At 41.5% G+C, this 17930-nt stretch overlaps 1 protein-coding gene across 1 annotated transcript in view; it reads left to right on the top strand.

Annotated features, from left to right (window-relative positions):
• Positions 1-17930, top strand: part of LOC108799452 (alpha-2-macroglobulin-like) — a 67495-nt gene that overhangs the window by 33095 nt on the left and 16470 nt on the right. The window contains 13 exon segments of the mRNA XM_018571313.1: positions 731-880; positions 1138-1308; positions 2499-2556; positions 4833-4871; positions 5166-5286; positions 6930-7158; positions 8631-8757; positions 14589-14707; positions 15029-15080; positions 15564-15647; positions 15768-15944; positions 17186-17267; positions 17735-17891. Of these exon segments, the coding sequence (XP_018426815.1) occupies positions 731-880; positions 1138-1308; positions 2499-2556; positions 4833-4871; positions 5166-5286; positions 6930-7158; positions 8631-8757; positions 14589-14707; positions 15029-15080; positions 15564-15647; positions 15768-15944; positions 17186-17267; positions 17735-17891 (1566 nt within the window).

Here is a 17930-nt window from a genome sequence, read left to right as displayed (position 1 = left end):
AACTGCTTTAAGTGGACCTGTATCATTCATCCTTCTCACACATCGAAGGCTCTGCAGTAAAACACATTCATTTTCCTGTAAGACCAAATCCAGTTCTTTCCTATGTGGTTGGTTCACAGTTAAGCATTGCACTTTCATGTCTGGGTGTGAAGGGGACCTTATAGCACAAAAATATATTTTGCCCAGAGAAGGGCTTTAAGAACTGCATTCATATATATCTGTAAAACATAAGTCAAGGCAACTGGACTTGCTGTATTTTTTTACGTTTCACTGGCCATGCAACCAGCTTTCTCAATTCAGAATTACTTGTACAAAACCTCTCTAGGAATAAATATGGTGAATGTTGCTCCAATCCACATAATCTGTTAGTGGCAACCAGGTGTTGATTGCATTTGCATAATCAGAGTCTAGGAAGTGTTATTAACCTGCCCCGAGAGAGGTGTTAAAACAGCACTGTATGTGGCAGACAACAGATGTCTCAACAATGGAGAAGCCAAGCTTGAATGGAGGTGGGGGGCAGCTCTATTCAAGCTTGGCTTCTCCATTTTTACGCAAATGGACTCTTTCACACCTCTTTTAAACCGGTCCTCCTCCCTGTCTAGGATGTGTACATAACTATCTTCAAGGGAGTGAACTTTTTCCTTCAGATGTAGGTACACTGCTGAATCCTGATCAGAGGTGTTCATTCATGGTTCATTTGTAAAGTTTGTGTTATCTTTCTTTGATCCAGGTGAAGATTTCATTCTCTGATAATGAAGTTCTACCGGGTGCAAACGCCAATCTTGTCCTCTCCTCTCTGCCGAACTCCCTGTGTGCCCTACGGGCTGTGGATTCCAGTATACGGCTGCTGAAACCTGAAGCAGAATTGTCTGCAAATTCGGTATGTTGTACTGATCTTTGAACGTGCGTGTATAGCTAATTTTGTGGATTGGCTGTTGCCTGGCAACTTTCTGCCCGCTCCTTCGACAACAATCATGTTGGTAAGTTGTATGTGATACTGGTGCAACTGCAACAAAATGGAAACAGCAACAGAACTGTTACACAGCTTTCATGAATTTGGCGCAGTTCTTCGTAATACGGTCATATCGCCAGAAAAGTGCTTTGTTGATTCGCCCTGTTTGTGTTTATCTATTTCAGGTGTATGAGCTGCTGCAAGTTACAGACCTTTCAGGCTACGACCATGAGGGATTTCACCTAGAGGAGTCACGTGAAGATCCCTGCCTGCAAGTGGAGCCTATGTTTTTGAATGGAGTGTATTACAACCCATCTGTCCCTACATGGGATGCTGACACCTACAAAATCCTAAAGGTCTGCTACATACCTAATCTGATAACACCAAGCCACTAGGGATGAGCTCAGGCTTAGAATGAACCCGGTCCAAAGCTGAGCTCCTTCGAACATAGAAGCACCACCCAATCAGCTGTGGGCTGGGCATTCCCCGCCCCAAAGCTGAATGTAAACAAAGGGGCAGGTTGCTAGTGCTGACATAATTTACCTTATATGGACACATAGCCATATTAAGTAAATGTAATTTACCAAATATAGGCATGTAGCCATATATGGTCAATGACGTCACTGCATCCCACCCCTTTGCTTATGTTGAGCTGTGGATAGGGAATTCCCACCAGCAGCTGATTGGGAAGCATAGAAGGAGCTTCCTTCTGTGTTCAGTAGGGGCTCCTTCCAGGTTCAGAGGAGCTCAGGTTCAGAGGGGGTTGAGCCCAAACCTGAGCTCATCTCTACTAGCAACACAATCTGTAAGAATGCTATCACAAGTTCCCTATATGCATTTTATTATAGAATATGAGGTTTATCTGTTAATGTGGTAGGGAATGCTCTCTTACTGACTAAGGCGATACTATGTTCACTTTGACTCCCCAGTCGTGTACAAGGAGATCTTTAAAAAATGGATTATTTGCTTGCACATGATTGGATGATTAATGAGACCACAGCTTTATTTCATTCACTGGGATATGTGGACATTCACTATAGTAAAGTAAAGGTTCTCTACTCCTTTAGTAAATCGGTCCTATTGTGTATTCAAGGCGATATGAAAGTCAACAGTGCAGCTTGCCATATTAACCCCTGTAGTCCGATGTTCCTTCCTTCTGCTCATAGTCAATAATGAAAACAGCTATAGGTTGCTCAGACATTTTTCCACAAGCTGGTTAATCTAAAGCATTTCCAACATTAGAAGAGCTTGTTATGAGCCTTTTAGAACTCTCTCTAAGTGGTTCCACCCTTGCCTGAGCACTGCACCTGGCTGTCCGATCTGGATGGGACAATTATAGGCAGCGTCAGTCATGACAGATTCGCATAACATAAATCAGGCACTTATTTTAATAAAAGGAAAAAGTAGGATGGTTGGTCAGGTAATTTAGCTTTACATTCATTTTCTGAATTCCTATTACCCATCCTGTCGTCTTTCATTAATACCAGTATGGAGCTTTGATTGTTATCCGTCTTGTACCACTGTGTAAATCCGTCTCTCTCCACAGGATCTTGGGCTAAAAGTTGCAACAAACACCATTATCAGGATCCCAGTACTGTGCCAGAGTAGAGAACCTACTTATCACGATGCAGAAATAGGTATATCCCCAAGAACTATTATCTGCTTGTTCATCATGTTAGTGTGTAAGAATGCAATGATGGCACAGCTCCTCTTCTGATGTCCAGGAAGAGCCAATTCTGCTTTCGTATACTGTATGTGATTATATGTGAATTGGTAACAAAAACCAGCTCCCGTTGCTCATTGCATAATGTTCAGATAATAAAAGGAATGTATAGTGTTTTCAGTTGATTCTAGATATTAGGGACACACCGATATTGATACTAGTATCGGTATCGGTGCCGATGCCCAGTATTTGGGTGAGTACTCGTACTCGCCCAAGTGCTCCAATGCCTAGCTGGATACTTCCGGTATCAGGATGCCGGGCAGCGTGTAATGACACGCTGCCCGGGTTTCTGATTGGCCGGGAAGCTGGCTCCATGCTCCCTCATCACTTGTGACAATAGAGCATGGAGGCGACTTTCCGGCCAATCAGGAAGCCGGGCACCTTGTAATGACGTGGCGCTCGGCTTTCTGATTGGCCGGGAAGCCGGCTTCATGCTCCCTTGTCACCTCATGACGAGGGAGCATGGAGCCGGCTTCCTGGCCAAACAGGAAGCCGGGTGCCTCGTCATTACATGGCGCTCGGCTTCCTGATAGGCCAGAAAGCTGGCTCGATGCTTTCTCGTCACCTAGTGACGAGAAGCATGGGAACGGCTTCCCTACTAGGTGAGGAGTCTTTACACGCTGCCCGGCTTCCCGGCTAATCAGGAAGCCAGGTGGTGAGTCATTACACGCCGCCTGGCTTCCTGAATGGGATTTCCGGTATTCATTATTCGATATCGGCAAGTACCAAAAAAAAGAATATCGGTATTCCTACTCGATACTGAAATACCGTTATCGGTGCATCCCTTCCAGATATACAGTAGGAAAGAAAAAGAAACCAGACAAAGAAAAAATCACTTCAGAACTTTTTCCACCTTTAATGTACCTATGATCTGTGCAATTCAATTTAAAAAACAAACTGAAGTCTTTAAAGGGGTAAAGAATTAAAAAAAACTTACAATAATGTGGTTGCATAAATATACACACCCGTATACTGATACTTTGTTAAAGCACCATTCGATTTTATGACAGCAATCAGTATTTAGGTGTAGGTGTATTTAGGTGTAGGAGTCTATCAGCATGGCACACAATGCCTTGGGAAGGTGTGCCATAATTTTTACTCTTCGTTGCAAAAGTGCACCAAATCTGTTAGATTGCGAGGCCATCTCCTATGCACAGCCCTCTTCAAGTCACCCCACAGATTTTCCAATTGGTTTTAGAGACCAGATTGATTCAAACAGTTCCACTAATGTGTAGCAATGTTTTAAAAATAGCATTGCTGTGTATAGTGTATAACCATGCCCATGTACCCCTCTGCCTATTGATTAATCTACATTTAATACCATGACAGATGTATGGGAGGGATAGCAAAGGGTTTAAAATCTGAAAGTTAAACTAAAGTATAAATATGCTCTGGAAGCTAAGCCCAAAATAGGGCAGGAAGAGGGCAAAGGACTAGCCACTAAACTGTTGGTTCTATATAATTCCTGAATATTAATAATAATAATAGTATTGCCTGTGGTTCTTTGCATCTGATTTTTTTCCCCCATAACTGACTTACCTTGCCTTATTCTGCACTGTGTCTCAGCATGGAGACAGCCATCTTGGTAGAGGACAGGTTTTGCTTCATTATGTCAGAGCTTCCAGTAAGGAGAACAGTGAGCAGCACAATAGTGACATCACCAATTATAACTTTATATCTGCTGAGACTAGCAGTCAGAGGCAGCAGTGCCTGAGATCTCACACTGCAGATATACTGTAGGCACACTCACGTATGTCACGTATGTGGGTGTGCCTACAGTATATCTGCAGTGTGGGATCTCAAGCACTGCTGCCTCTGATATTTGGTGAAGTACAGTATTTTTCAGAAGAAATTCAAGTCAAAAAAGGTACATTTCCCAGGCGCAATTAAAGAAGAACTCCGGGAAATGTAAAAATGACCCCTTGCAGTGGTACTACCCCTGCGCTGCAAGGGTTAACTGCTTGTTTTGATCTAGGGGCTAAAATTAAGAAAATATACTCACCTGATCCTTGGTCCTGTGGCAGTGACTGCTCACCTCTCTTCCCCCCTGCTCTGGCAGTGGAATGTCGCTCGTCATCCTCACATCTATTGCACCTGCATTAGACATGATGACATCACATGTCCTTAGACTGCTGGTAGAAGAGACTGGTCCAGCAGCCAACTGAGGCAGAGGATCAGGTGAGTATATGATTTTTAGCTCCTAGACCAAATGAGCAGTTAACCCTTGCAATGCTGGGGTAGCGCCACTGCAAGGGTTAATTGTTTTGCATTCCCTGGAGTTCTTATTTAACGTTTCTAAATGTTCACTACAACACAGCAAATGTTCCCTTTATTTTCAGTCCAGATGTCGGTAGTATGTGGCCAATTTGTTCTTTTAAGAGGTTTTATGTTTGTGATAAATTGTGATATGTTTAACGAAGATAGAAATATATATCTAAGGTTGTCTTCTCTCTCTCATAGCCTACTCAATGGCTTCGCCGCAAGTGGCAGGCATGATGGCCAGAGGGGAAGTCATGTCCGCACCACTGAGGAGAGGGGGCGTAGAAGAGATTGTGGAAACTGTGAGGAAGTTTTTCCCAGAAACGTGGCTATGGGACTTAGTGGTAATAGAGTAAGTAGCGATATGTTAGCAAGGGAACAGTTGGTGCTGAATTTGAGCAAATCAGTGTCTTTGCCTACAAAATGATATAAAAAGAAACTTATTAACATGTTTTGATACCGGCATACAATCAATAAACAGTGAAAGGAATAGTAACTCACAGCAGACAATTAGAATTCACTTTAGTGAAGCCAGACTAGTACAAGAACTTCATATTGGCTGCTGTGGGTTCACTTAGCTTCCTCTGTTATATATTAAATATCCCTGGTATAGCACAACGGGGTTACATAGCTTGCGTTTCAACTGAGGGCCCGTTCACATGACCCCACTGTGCACTGCAATACACGCGATGATGCCATGCAGTGTGTTAAACAGCCCCTTCAAAATGAATAGGCTGAAACACACAGTAACATGTGCGGGAAAAAAAGGGCAGGCTTCATTATATTGCAGCACAACACACACGTTTTGGAGTTGCGTTGGGGTGCCATTCAGGATTTTCTCTTGTGGGGCTCTCATTGGTGACATCCTTTTGAAAATGCTAGATGTCTGGCTGTTATTCTGTGTCACAGTCTTGGAAGCCAGAGAAGAGAAAGTCATGGCAGCCTCCATGTTTCATGACAGGTCTACTTTTGGGACGTTTGTCCCAATTGCAGGAACAGACAATGCTGAGCATTTGCAAGGAAGGGGCAGGGGGGGTTCAGGGAGGTATATAACAGATTACTGAAAAGACTCTGCTTGGTAGAGTCTTCTGCAGTCCCACAGTGCACCTTCATCAACACCTAAATAATGAACAAAGGTTCTGAAAAATCATTCAGTGTTCCAGATTGCTGTGGTGCTGAAATTAATATAAATATGATGCACTAGATCAAAATCTCAAACTATGAGCAGGCTCCACCAAAGTGCACAAAACCACCAAATTTAACACCAAAAAAAAAGAGCAACCTGCAGATTAAACATAATGACTGCTCAGATTTCGCAATGAGCAAAATATAACTTTTCTAGAAAAAAATAAGAGGTAAATGAATCACTAAATAATGGATATAATTAAAGGACAAAGTATTTAGATCATAACTTTTTGGCAGAATTGTCAGCTGCCAGCTATTTCAAGCCATACATTTTTAATGACAGCTATCCTTTAATCCAGATATTTTCCCGCTTGTTTTGTGTAGCCATTTTTCAATGGAATTAATGGGCCACATAAAAATTATCTTTTAGCTATAAGTAGAGCCACCCAAGACAAGATACAACAGCTGTATCTCTGACTGTCCACCAGGCAGGCCCTCAACCAGGCAGCCCCCCCCCCAACATTTGCCTGCTCCATCTTCCTCTGTTGCATTCTCTATATTCATAATGGGCACAGCAAATGTGCAGACTCCTGAACTCAGTGAATACTTGTCACCAGTAGGATCCTTATGAGATATAATAAACTTTCTGGTGGTTTAACTTTCCAGCATCTAGGGTATTTGGTGGACTGACCCTTTGAGAAGGTTGATCAAAGCTTTGGACCTCCTTGTTGACATTACAAAGGTGTCCAAGTTAAGAGTAATTATGATATATGAATTAACCATGAGCTAGAGGTGACCATGGTGTTCTGTGGGCATCACTGTGTGCTGTTTGAGGGTTGTATAGAATAACATGAACATTTCCTCTTGTAGTGATGTCGGACAAACTGCCATGAAGCTTACAGTACCAGACACGATAACAACATGGAATGTGGACATGTTCTGTACATCAGAAGAAGCGGGCTTTGGGCTTGCAGAACCAGTGTCCCTGGTGACTTTCCAGCCTTTCTTCTTGGATCTTACTCTGCCATACTCCGCTATACGGGGAGAGAAGTTCACACTAAAAGCTACCGTGTTTAACTACCTGACACAAACCATCAGGGTGAGTGTTTGAAGCAGAACTGTTCAATGTATTCTGTGCTTATAATCTGCTTACATAATATTAAAAATGAAAAAAAATCCTGTCTATGGAAAAAAAAATGATATGGCCCCCATGCCACTAACAGTTTGGTACTGGATAAAACCAATAACTTTAGAACTGTGTGTGGCCATTAACCCATATCAGTTATAGTTAGAAAGACATGAACCAGAAAGAAAACTATCTGCCCCCACAATGCAGTATGGACTGCCATTCTGCTGTTCCTAAAATGTACTATCAGACACGCAGGATGTAGAGTAAGGGGCGATGATAGGCACAAATAGCCCTGGATGTCAAGTCCTGGAATATAGCTTAAAAGGACTAAAAGCTTTCAATCCGAGCTCCAAGATAAGCAAATATTGTCTAAATGTAAGAGCCATGAGTGTTCTTACTCTAATCTTGGTGTGCTTTGTGCAATTCTTCCAGATCTGTGCAGTAAAACCTTGCCATTGTGCAGGAGCTTCCTGTAATAAAGACCAGTCAGTGCTGCTCTCTATTCTTGTGCAGGGTGACTGGTCTTGTATCCGCCCCATCTAGTATTCTGTAGGCAGCTGGTAGTGGGTGCGGCCTGCTGGCTCCCTCTCACAGCTCTACTCACTGCACAGGCTGTGTATAGCACAGTGATTGCGTCACAAGGTAAAAAGTGGGTCTGCAAAGCATTTGTTGCACACAAAGTAGAATTATATCTTTTGCGGGCAGAATTTAGATTTAAAAGAGAAACTCTGGTTTCATTTGCAAAAAATAAAATTAATTTCAAGAAAACCATGCACACTGCAAGGAGGATGTAGGCAGCACCTCAATTAAGCTACAAGAATGTGAGCGGACAGCCTTCCGTCATACTAACACACAACAAGAAACATTCCCCTATTCAAGTATCAATCTGTTAAGATAGACGTGAACAGTGAAGATATAAGGGGCAAAGATGGGAAAAGATTTTGCTCCATACATCAGAGTTTGTGTTGGTATTGCCAATGAAAGTTACTGTACTGGTGTCCTAAATTCCAGGAATGGCAAATAACGTTCAACGTGTTGAATGTGAAGGTTAATTACATACATTATATAGTCCCAGTGGTAGCCACTGCACTCTATTTATAAGGTAAACGCCTGGGTGCACAGCCACAAAAATATCCATACAAATCCAAAGTAGATATAGAGGCACTTATGGATCTTGCAGCAGAGATAAATCAAAGCATCAGCATTTTATTGTCAACGTTTCAATGGAGCTCAGTCCATATTTCTTAAGTAAGATGGACTGAGCTCCATCGAAAAGTCAACAATAAAATGCTGATGTTTTGACTTATCTCTGCCGCAAGGCCTGTAAATGCCTCTGTCTACTTTGGATTTATATATACACACACTCATAAATACTGTATACACACACACACAATTATTGTCATTATTATAATTAACGTTCATTAACTTTTTTCAATTGCCAGGTGGAAATTACTTTGGAACAATCTGACAAATTCACAGCTAAAGCCAAAAACACAGAAGATGAAGGTCATTGTATACAATCAAACAGCAGAGTCACCGTAGAATTTGAAGTGATCCTAAAGTCTCTTGGTAAGAATATGTTTGAGTAGGTCTACGCAAGCTTCTATCACAATGGTGTACATCATATCGTTTAAAGTGCAACTCCACTCAACAAAGTAATATTGGAATATTGGAAGTAATGCTGCAGGAAACACTGCTGCTATGCTAAAGTCTGTTTAGAGTGACTTGTCTGCCCTCCTCGAGACCATAGACCCACTGAGACCCTGTGTTTATTATTTTAAACTGTGGTGCATGTGTGGAGGCTTCCACATGCTTGTTATATCTTGGAAATGAACCACACATGACCAAATTATCACAAGAAATGTTCAAATTGGTTAAAACTACAACTCTAAGAAAGAAAGTAAATACACACACATACCATGTATATAGGAGGCTACTGTGTTAAGGTGCCCATACACGGGAAATCCCGCGATCGTACGATAATCGTGCAGTGTATGGAAGGCGAACGACCGTTTCTACTGTACGGTCGCACATCTTCCGTCGAACAAACAGGATGGAAAACCCGCCGGGAATCGTACGATTCTCGGCGAGTTGGTGGCCTGCTTGTTCGACAACTGCCGAACTGCTGAAATTAATATAAATATGATGCACTAGATCAAAATCTCAAACTATGAGCAGGCTCCACCAAAGTGCACAAAACCACCAAATTTAACACCAAAAAAAAAGAGCAACCTGCAGATTAAACATAATGACTGCTCAGATTTCGCAATGAGCAAAATATAACTTTTCTAGAAAAAAATAAGAGGTAAATGAATCACTAAATAATGGATATAATTAAAGGACAAAGTATTTAGATCATAACTTTTTGGCAGAATTGTCAGCTGCCAGCTATTTCAAGCCATACATTTTTAATGACAGCTATCCTTTAATCCAGATATTTTCCCGCTTGTTTTGTGTAGCCATTTTTCAATGGAATTAATGGGCCACATAAAAATTATCTTTTAGCTATAAGTAGAGCCACCCAAGACAAGATACAACAGCTGTATCTCTGACTGTCCACCAGGCAGGCCCTCAACCAGGCAGCCCCCCCCCCAACATTTGCCTGCTCCATCTTCCTCTGTTGCATTCTCTATATTCATAATGGGCACAGCAAATGTGCAGACTCCTGAACTCAGTGAATACTTGTCACCAGTAGGATCCTTATGAGATATAATAAACTTTCTGGTGGTTTAACTTTCCAGCATCTAGGGTATTTGGTGGACTGACCCTTTGAGAAGGTTGATCAAAGCTTTGGACCTCCTTGTTGACATTACAAAGGTGTCCAAGTTAAGAGTAATTATGATATATGAATTAACCATGAGCTAGAGGTGACCATGGTGTTCTGTGGGCATCACTGTGTGCTGTTTGAGGGTTGTATAGAATAACATGAACATTTCCTCTTGTAGTGATGTCGGACAAACTGCCATGAAGCTTACAGTACCAGACACGATAACAACATGGAATGTGGACATGTTCTGTACATCAGAAGAAGCGGGCTTTGGGCTTGCAGAACCAGTGTCCCTGGTGACTTTCCAGCCTTTCTTCTTGGATCTTACTCTGCCATACTCCGCTATACGGGGAGAGAAGTTCACACTAAAAGCTACCGTGTTTAACTACCTGACACAAACCATCAGGGTGAGTGTTTGAAGCAGAACTGTTCAATGTATTCTGTGCTTATAATCTGCTTACATAATATTAAAAATGAAAAAAAATCCTGTCTATGGAAAAAAAAATGATATGGCCCCCATGCCACTAACAGTTTGGTACTGGATAAAACCAATAACTTTAGAACTGTGTGTGGCCATTAACCCATATCAGTTATAGTTAGAAAGACATGAACCAGAAAGAAAACTATCTGCCCCCACAATGCAGTATGGACTGCCATTCTGCTGTTCCTAAAATGTACTATCAGACACGCAGGATGTAGAGTAAGGGGCGATGATAGGCACAAATAGCCCTGGATGTCAAGTCCTGGAATATAGCTTAAAAGGACTAAAAGCTTTCAATCCGAGCTCCAAGATAAGCAAATATTGTCTAAATGTAAGAGCCATGAGTGTTCTTACTCTAATCTTGGTGTGCTTTGTGCAATTCTTCCAGATCTGTGCAGTAAAACCTTGCCATTGTGCAGGAGCTTCCTGTAATAAAGACCAGTCAGTGCTGCTCTCTATTCTTGTGCAGGGTGACTGGTCTTGTATCCGCCCCATCTAGTATTCTGTAGGCAGCTGGTAGTGGGTGCGGCCTGCTGGCTCCCTCTCACAGCTCTACTCACTGCACAGGCTGTGTATAGCACAGTGATTGCGTCACAAGGTAAAAAGTGGGTCTGCAAAGCATTTGTTGCACACAAAGTAGAATTATATCTTTTGCGGGCAGAATTTAGATTTAAAAGAGAAACTCTGGTTTCATTTGCAAAAAATAAAATTAATTTCAAGAAAACCATGCACACTGCAAGGAGGATGTAGGCAGCACCTCAATTAAGCTACAAGAATGTGAGCGGACAGCCTTCCGTCATACTAACACACAACAAGAAACATTCCCCTATTCAAGTATCAATCTGTTAAGATAGACGTGAACAGTGAAGATATAAGGGGCAAAGATGGGAAAAGATTTTGCTCCATACATCAGAGTTTGTGTTGGTATTGCCAATGAAAGTTACTGTACTGGTGTCCTAAATTCCAGGAATGGCAAATAACGTTCAACGTGTTGAATGTGAAGGTTAATTACATACATTATATAGTCCCAGTGGTAGCCACTGCACTCTATTTATAAGGTAAACGCCTGGGTGCACAGCCACAAAAATATCCATACAAATCCAAAGTAGATATAGAGGCACTTATGGATCTTGCAGCAGAGATAAATCAAAGCATCAGCATTTTATTGTCAACGTTTCAATGGAGCTCAGTCCATATTTCTTAAGTAAGATGGACTGAGCTCCATCGAAAAGTCAACAATAAAATGCTGATGTTTTGACTTATCTCTGCCGCAAGGCCTGTAAATGCCTCTGTCTACTTTGGATTTATATATACACACACTCATAAATACTGTATACACACACACACAATTATTGTCATTATTATAATTAACGTTCATTAACTTTTTTCAATTGCCAGGTGGAAATTACTTTGGAACAATCTGACAAATTCACAGCTAAAGCCAAAAACACAGAAGATGAAGGTCATTGTATACAATCAAACAGCAGAGTCACCGTAGAATTTGAAGTGATCCTAAAGTCTCTTGGTAAGAATATGTTTGAGTAGGTCTACGCAAGCTTCTATCACAATGGTGTACATCATATCGTTTAAAGTGCAACTCCACTCAACAAAGTAATATTGGAATATTGGAAGTAATGCTGCAGGAAACACTGCTGCTATGCTAAAGTCTGTTTAGAGTGACTTGTCTGCCCTCCTCGAGACCATAGACCCACTGAGACCCTGTGTTTATTATTTTAAACTGTGGTGCATGTGTGGAGGCTTCCACATGCTTGTTATATCTTGGAAATGAACCACACATGACCAAATTATCACAAGAAATGTTCAAATTGGTTAAAACTACAACTCTAAGAAAGAAAGTAAATACACACACATACCATGTATATAGGAGGCTACTGTGTTAAGGTGCCCATACACGGGAAATCCCGCGATCGTACGATAATCGTGCAGTGTATGGAAGGCGAACGACCGTTTCTACTGTACGGTCGCACATCTTCCGTCGAACAAACAGGATGGAAAACCCGCCGGGAATCGTACGATTCTCGGCGAGTTGGTGGCCTGCTTGTTCGACAACTGCCGAACGGGCCCGTTTGCAGTCATCGCAAGCCCGCCCCTCATTGCAGTCATCGCAAGCCCGCCCCTCAGGGGGGTGGGCTTGCGATGATCGCAAGTACAATCTGCCTGTCCAAGATGGGCAGATTGTACTTTTTTTAAGTACTTTACAAACCTCGCAAGACAAAAGTCTTGCAAGGGTTGTAAAGTGTATGGCCACCTTTAGGGTCACAATCACCTACATATATGTGCTGATGTAGACTATGTTCACCTCTCATTCTGTCCATGCTGCACAGCCCAAAGCAAAGTCCCTATATAGTGACTCCATTAGAAGAACAAGGGCAGCTGCATGTGGTTGGTCTGTGAAACACTGTGGGGTACAGTGACTTGTAGGGCCTCCATCCCATGCAAGGATAGTAGTGTAGCTTGAGTGGAGTCAGGGAGTACAGCCTGTGTGTGAGTTCAGGAAGCCAGTAGTTGTTGGTGGATTGAGATAGGGAATGGACAGTTTGAGAAACATGGGGACGTTTTGGGACCTAGAGATAAAAATTCCACCTCATGGCTTCCCCTTTGGGGAAAGCTATATGTCTTCTCTGAGTGGGCTCCACCAGATTAGCTAGAAGTTTTAAAAGCAAGAATTCCCTGTTAGTGGGCAAGAGATTTGGACTTGGACGGCCATAAAAGATAAAATAATGTTTGTCTATGGACCGCAGTTATGCAAGTTGCCGTGCAGTTAAGAGGAGTAAAAGAAAAATGTGGACCAAGTCTCTTTATTTCTATGGACACGAGGGTCCATGATATACTTAGGGGAGTAGGGTCATGAGAGCGGCTTGGTAAGGGCACAAGTGGTGGTGTGGTGAAAGTGGGCGGGAAAACAGGGAGAAGGCAAGATGGGTTCCCTGGTGTGGCCATGTACCCTGCAACCAGAGACTCTAGTGACTGTGGGTCTAGTGTTTGGTGGGTCCCTCCTGGATTGGTCTTGGTTTCCTACAGCGGGGTCCCTCATCACTGAGTAACTGTGTGTTCCCTGACATGACCTATAGGCAGAAGTAATGGAAATTAGGTCTTAGACCTTCCATCGCTAAAACTATACAGTAGGTCTGGGATCTGGCTTATCAACTCACCACCAGGGGGTGCTACAGACTTGCCTATTGCTGGTTTTATGGATTGGTAGATTTGTAATAAAAGGCACTTTTATGAACACCCAGAGTGGGACTGTCTCTTATTCAACGGGATTTACCAATCGGCTGCATTGATTTTAAATCTACAGTTGGTCTATGGTTTCGAAACCAAAATCTAGGTAAAATACACCCTATCCCTGATGCTCTCTGCCAGCGGGTCAGTCACGTTTAGATACAAGTTTAACTTCAACTGAGATGACCGCACATTTGGTGACCACAGTATTTAAAGTAGAAGATCTGCCATTCACTGCTGAGCTGTAGATCAAATTTGTAAGAATGAGTTATTAGCTATCCATTGTGCTTGTACATGTCGTATCAAATAGAAAATGCACAATATCTGCTTGATACTAGGAAGGAGCTGTAGACTCATATAGATAATTCCCTTATTGTTTATGAGAGCATTTCTAAAGCCAAGCTGTGTCTATGCTTCCTACCATGCCACTGTGCACTTTTGTCACCCAACAAGAAAATGCAAAACAGTAGCAGTAAGAGATTGAGACAGATTTACCTTGATGGGAATTCAGAATAATTCCCTCTTCTGCTGCTCTGAGGCCACCTTTGGACATCAATGCTCTTAAAGCGGATCTTCACCCCCTTTGACTAAAAATAACATCAGCACGCAGCTCTGCATGCTGATATGAAATCATCTGTCCAGTCACAGGCTGTGGTGGTCCAGGATGACCTGGTCTTAGAGAAAGTGCGTTGAATGATGCTGGCCATCTTACTGAGGACATCTAGTGGCAGTACTGTGAGGGGAAATCCCTTTGTGAAAGGGAAATATTGCAGCAAAAGCTGTTTTTTTTTTGTCTTTTAATGGGCTATTCATTTTTATTGTGTTATTTTTGGTGAGTTTTGCTTTGAAACAAGAGCACAGTACCTGAATAAAGGACTAATATAAGAGACCTTGTTGTGTCTGTCTCAGGTGAATTGAACTTTACTGTGAGTGCTCAGACGCTGCCAGGAGGAGGACTGTGCGGCAATGAGATTGTGAACCCCGCACAAGGAAGAAAGGACACAATCACCAAACATATTCTAGTGGAGGTGAGTCCATTTTGTAATTTGACCATAATGTTCACTGGACACAGGAAATGAAATTGGAGGATAATAGTACAATGTCTATCTGACAGCATAGCTACAGTATTGCTGTGAAATACTTTAAGCGCACTATGTGAAATGACCAGGTCCCCAGGACCAGGTGGACGTCAATATTAGACGCCATGCAGCCAGCTGAAATGTACATGAGGTTTTATGACTATTGTAGGGATCATAGATTGTAAGCATGGTTTTGGATATTCTCCCACCAGGCAAACATGCTCCAGAGGTACAAGTACACTTTAACATAGATTTGTGTTTAATTTGCAGCCCGAGGGTATTGAAAAAGAGGAGACACACTCAGCCATGATCTGTGGAAAAGGTACACTTTCTGTTATTTCTATAATTAAATATTCTCGTTCATACGAGTTCCCCAATGTACGAGTATGAGCGTAGGATGATTTTGAGACCTTTTTTGCAAGTTTGTATACATTTTACAAGCATTTTTGCATGTGACTTGTAGTACAGGAGCAGAATCGTGCATTTTTGGCCCCATCGAAAACTGGAGTGCCTAAAAAACACACGTTGTTGAGACTCTCTTAAAGTCTATGAGGCCAAAAACCTGATTCCGCCCCCCCAAAAAAAAGTGAATGTACTTTTTCAGGTTTCACGCGACTTGCAAAAAGGGACACAACTCTCAGCTGTGAACGGGGCCATTGGAAACAATGGGATCCTCTTGTTAAGTGTTTTGTTCCGCTTTGGGAAAAGAGCTACAAAACACCTGGGAGTGAATGGGGTCTAAGATACAGTTTTTGTAAATCTCATGGAAAACATATTGAATGTGTTATTTCATCTTTATTATTAGGGCCTGAGATAACAGAAGCAATTTCTCTGAAGCTTCCAAGCCAGGTAGTAGAAGGTTCTCAACGCGCCTACTTCTCTGTGATTGGTGAGTAGCTTAGACAGTTTACTGTCACAGATAGTATGATCGCGTCCAGTATTATGAAAATCAGCAAAAATCTGCATTATATTAAATATTCTTGTGTTCTTTATGTATCAATTCCTTTAGGTGATATCATGGGAACAGCAATGCAGAATTTAGGTAATCTGCTTAAGATGCCATCTGGATGTGGAGAACAGAATATTGCCCTTTTAACCCCCAATATCTTCATCTTGGAGTACCTCAATAATACCGGTCAGCTGACCCCAGAGGTCAAATCCAAAGCCTTGAGCTACCTGAGCACAGGTAAGAGAGCATTGCACAACTTAACGCTGCTCCTTCCGGGTTCGATGCATGGCATAGCCTTCCACTTTTCTTCTGCCATCAATACAAAAAATGGTTAAAATATCTGGCCCTTACTTCTAAAAATTTGGAAAAATGTACTTAGAGAGGAACTCCACAAAACATAACCCAATTGTGTTAAATAAAAAAAAAAAATTCTAGAAAGCTAAAAACAAAAACTAAAATGTGTGGCTTTTGGGGTTTGCAATTTTCTCCAACATAATACTTAACTTTTCAGGTCAAATGTACTGTAATACCACATTATGGCAACTAGATGGAGCTCAGGGGTATTGGAAATAAGTATTTTCTATGCTTCTCAGCTCCCTCTACTGGCTATATTGCAGTATTACTTCACATTACATTCGATCTGAAAAGAAGATATAATAAGAACATTTGTTTTTGCTTTTATTTACACAGAAGTAATGTTCACGGAGATAACGATCCAAACAATGTGATTCGATCACTTTTTTATTGACTTTCATGGCGCATGTTATGTGTTCTGAGTTATTCTGAGTTAACTCTTATTTTTGCTGTTTATTTTTGTATATTTTTTTTTAGCTCAGCACATTATTGTTTAAATGTTCACAGAGATACACAGGGTGAATGGCTCTGCAAGTTGTTTATACATAGACCCCTAAGTATCTTTAGCACAGGCCACATGACCAAAATGATCTTCCATTGTTTTTGCACTCGGGTTTTTATTTTATACCTTTTTGTGTCTCATGTGACTATTATCCTTTAGCCAGAGAAATGCTTTTATGTCGACTTTGAGACCCCATTCACACCAGATCCACTGCAATCTGTTTTTAAATGGATGCTAACGCAAGGGCACTGAAAAATGAATGGGTGTGGATGGGACCAGGTTATACCGCTGCGATCCGTTCCATTACATGGAGATGAAATAACTAGGGCATATTTTTTTTCAGCGCAACGTAACATAATGGAACAAAAACACATGTAATCGCGACACCACAGAAGTAAAATACAGAGATGAATGTCCACTCAGGACATATTAATTAAAATAAATATTGGCAAAAAAAAAAGAGAAACAAAATGTAATAGAACAGAACGGAAGTCAATGGAGGTTGAAACTGCAAGTTAACGAACCCTCCAATTTCCTTCCATTTTGCTGTGAACGGGCCCTAAAGCGATAGGTTCAAATAGAATGCAATGTGATGGAATGTTATTTTCGTGTCATTTCACAGGATATCAGAAGCAGCTGATTTACAAACACCATGATGGCTCCTACAGTGCTTTTGGACCTCGGTTTGGAGAAGGGAACACTTGGTAGGGACACTATGATGGATGGATGATAAAGATTGTATTCCGTTATAGAGGAACCCTATTAGCTTTATTTAAAGGGGAACTCCAGGCAAATATAAAAGGACTACACCCATATATTCTTTAAGTACAATTAGTATAAGTACCAGAACTCTTTCTTTATATTAGCTTTCTGTAATCCCCTACACAGCAGAACTCCAGCTGGAGGGGCCAGACATGTGAGCCATAAACTGTGGTTATATCTCCTTTGCACACCATTCCGATATACCCCTTATTAGTTAGACAACATATTAGTCAAGATATGTTGTCTTAAGCTTCGAATCCTCATCTTTATTGACATTCTTGCAGTATAAAGTAATATTGCATTAGAAACTCGCAGGGTCTTTTAGTCAGGCAAAGTGTCATGCAATAATACAAGTTTCATGGAATATATTACAAGGTGTCATTGCATCACTTCTTTTTTTTCTTTTTAGGCTAACAGCGTTTGTCCTCAGGTCCTTCTCCAAGGCTCAGGCACACATTTACATTGACCCAAAACAAATATCAGACACCATGACATGGCTTTTACTGAAACAGAAAGACAATGGCTGCTTCCATAACGTGGGACGACTTTTTAATAATGCTTTGAAGGTAACAGTGGCAATCAGGAAGGGGGGGAGAGAAAACAAT

The sequence above is a fragment of the Nanorana parkeri genome, unplaced genomic scaffold (genome assembly GCF_000935625.1).
Source record: "Nanorana parkeri isolate BGI_ZX_2015 unplaced genomic scaffold, ASM93562v1 scaffold1728, whole genome shotgun sequence".
NCBI lineage: Eukaryota > Metazoa > Chordata > Amphibia > Anura > Dicroglossidae > Nanorana > Nanorana parkeri.
This window is presented reverse-complemented; position numbering and strand designations above follow the sequence as displayed.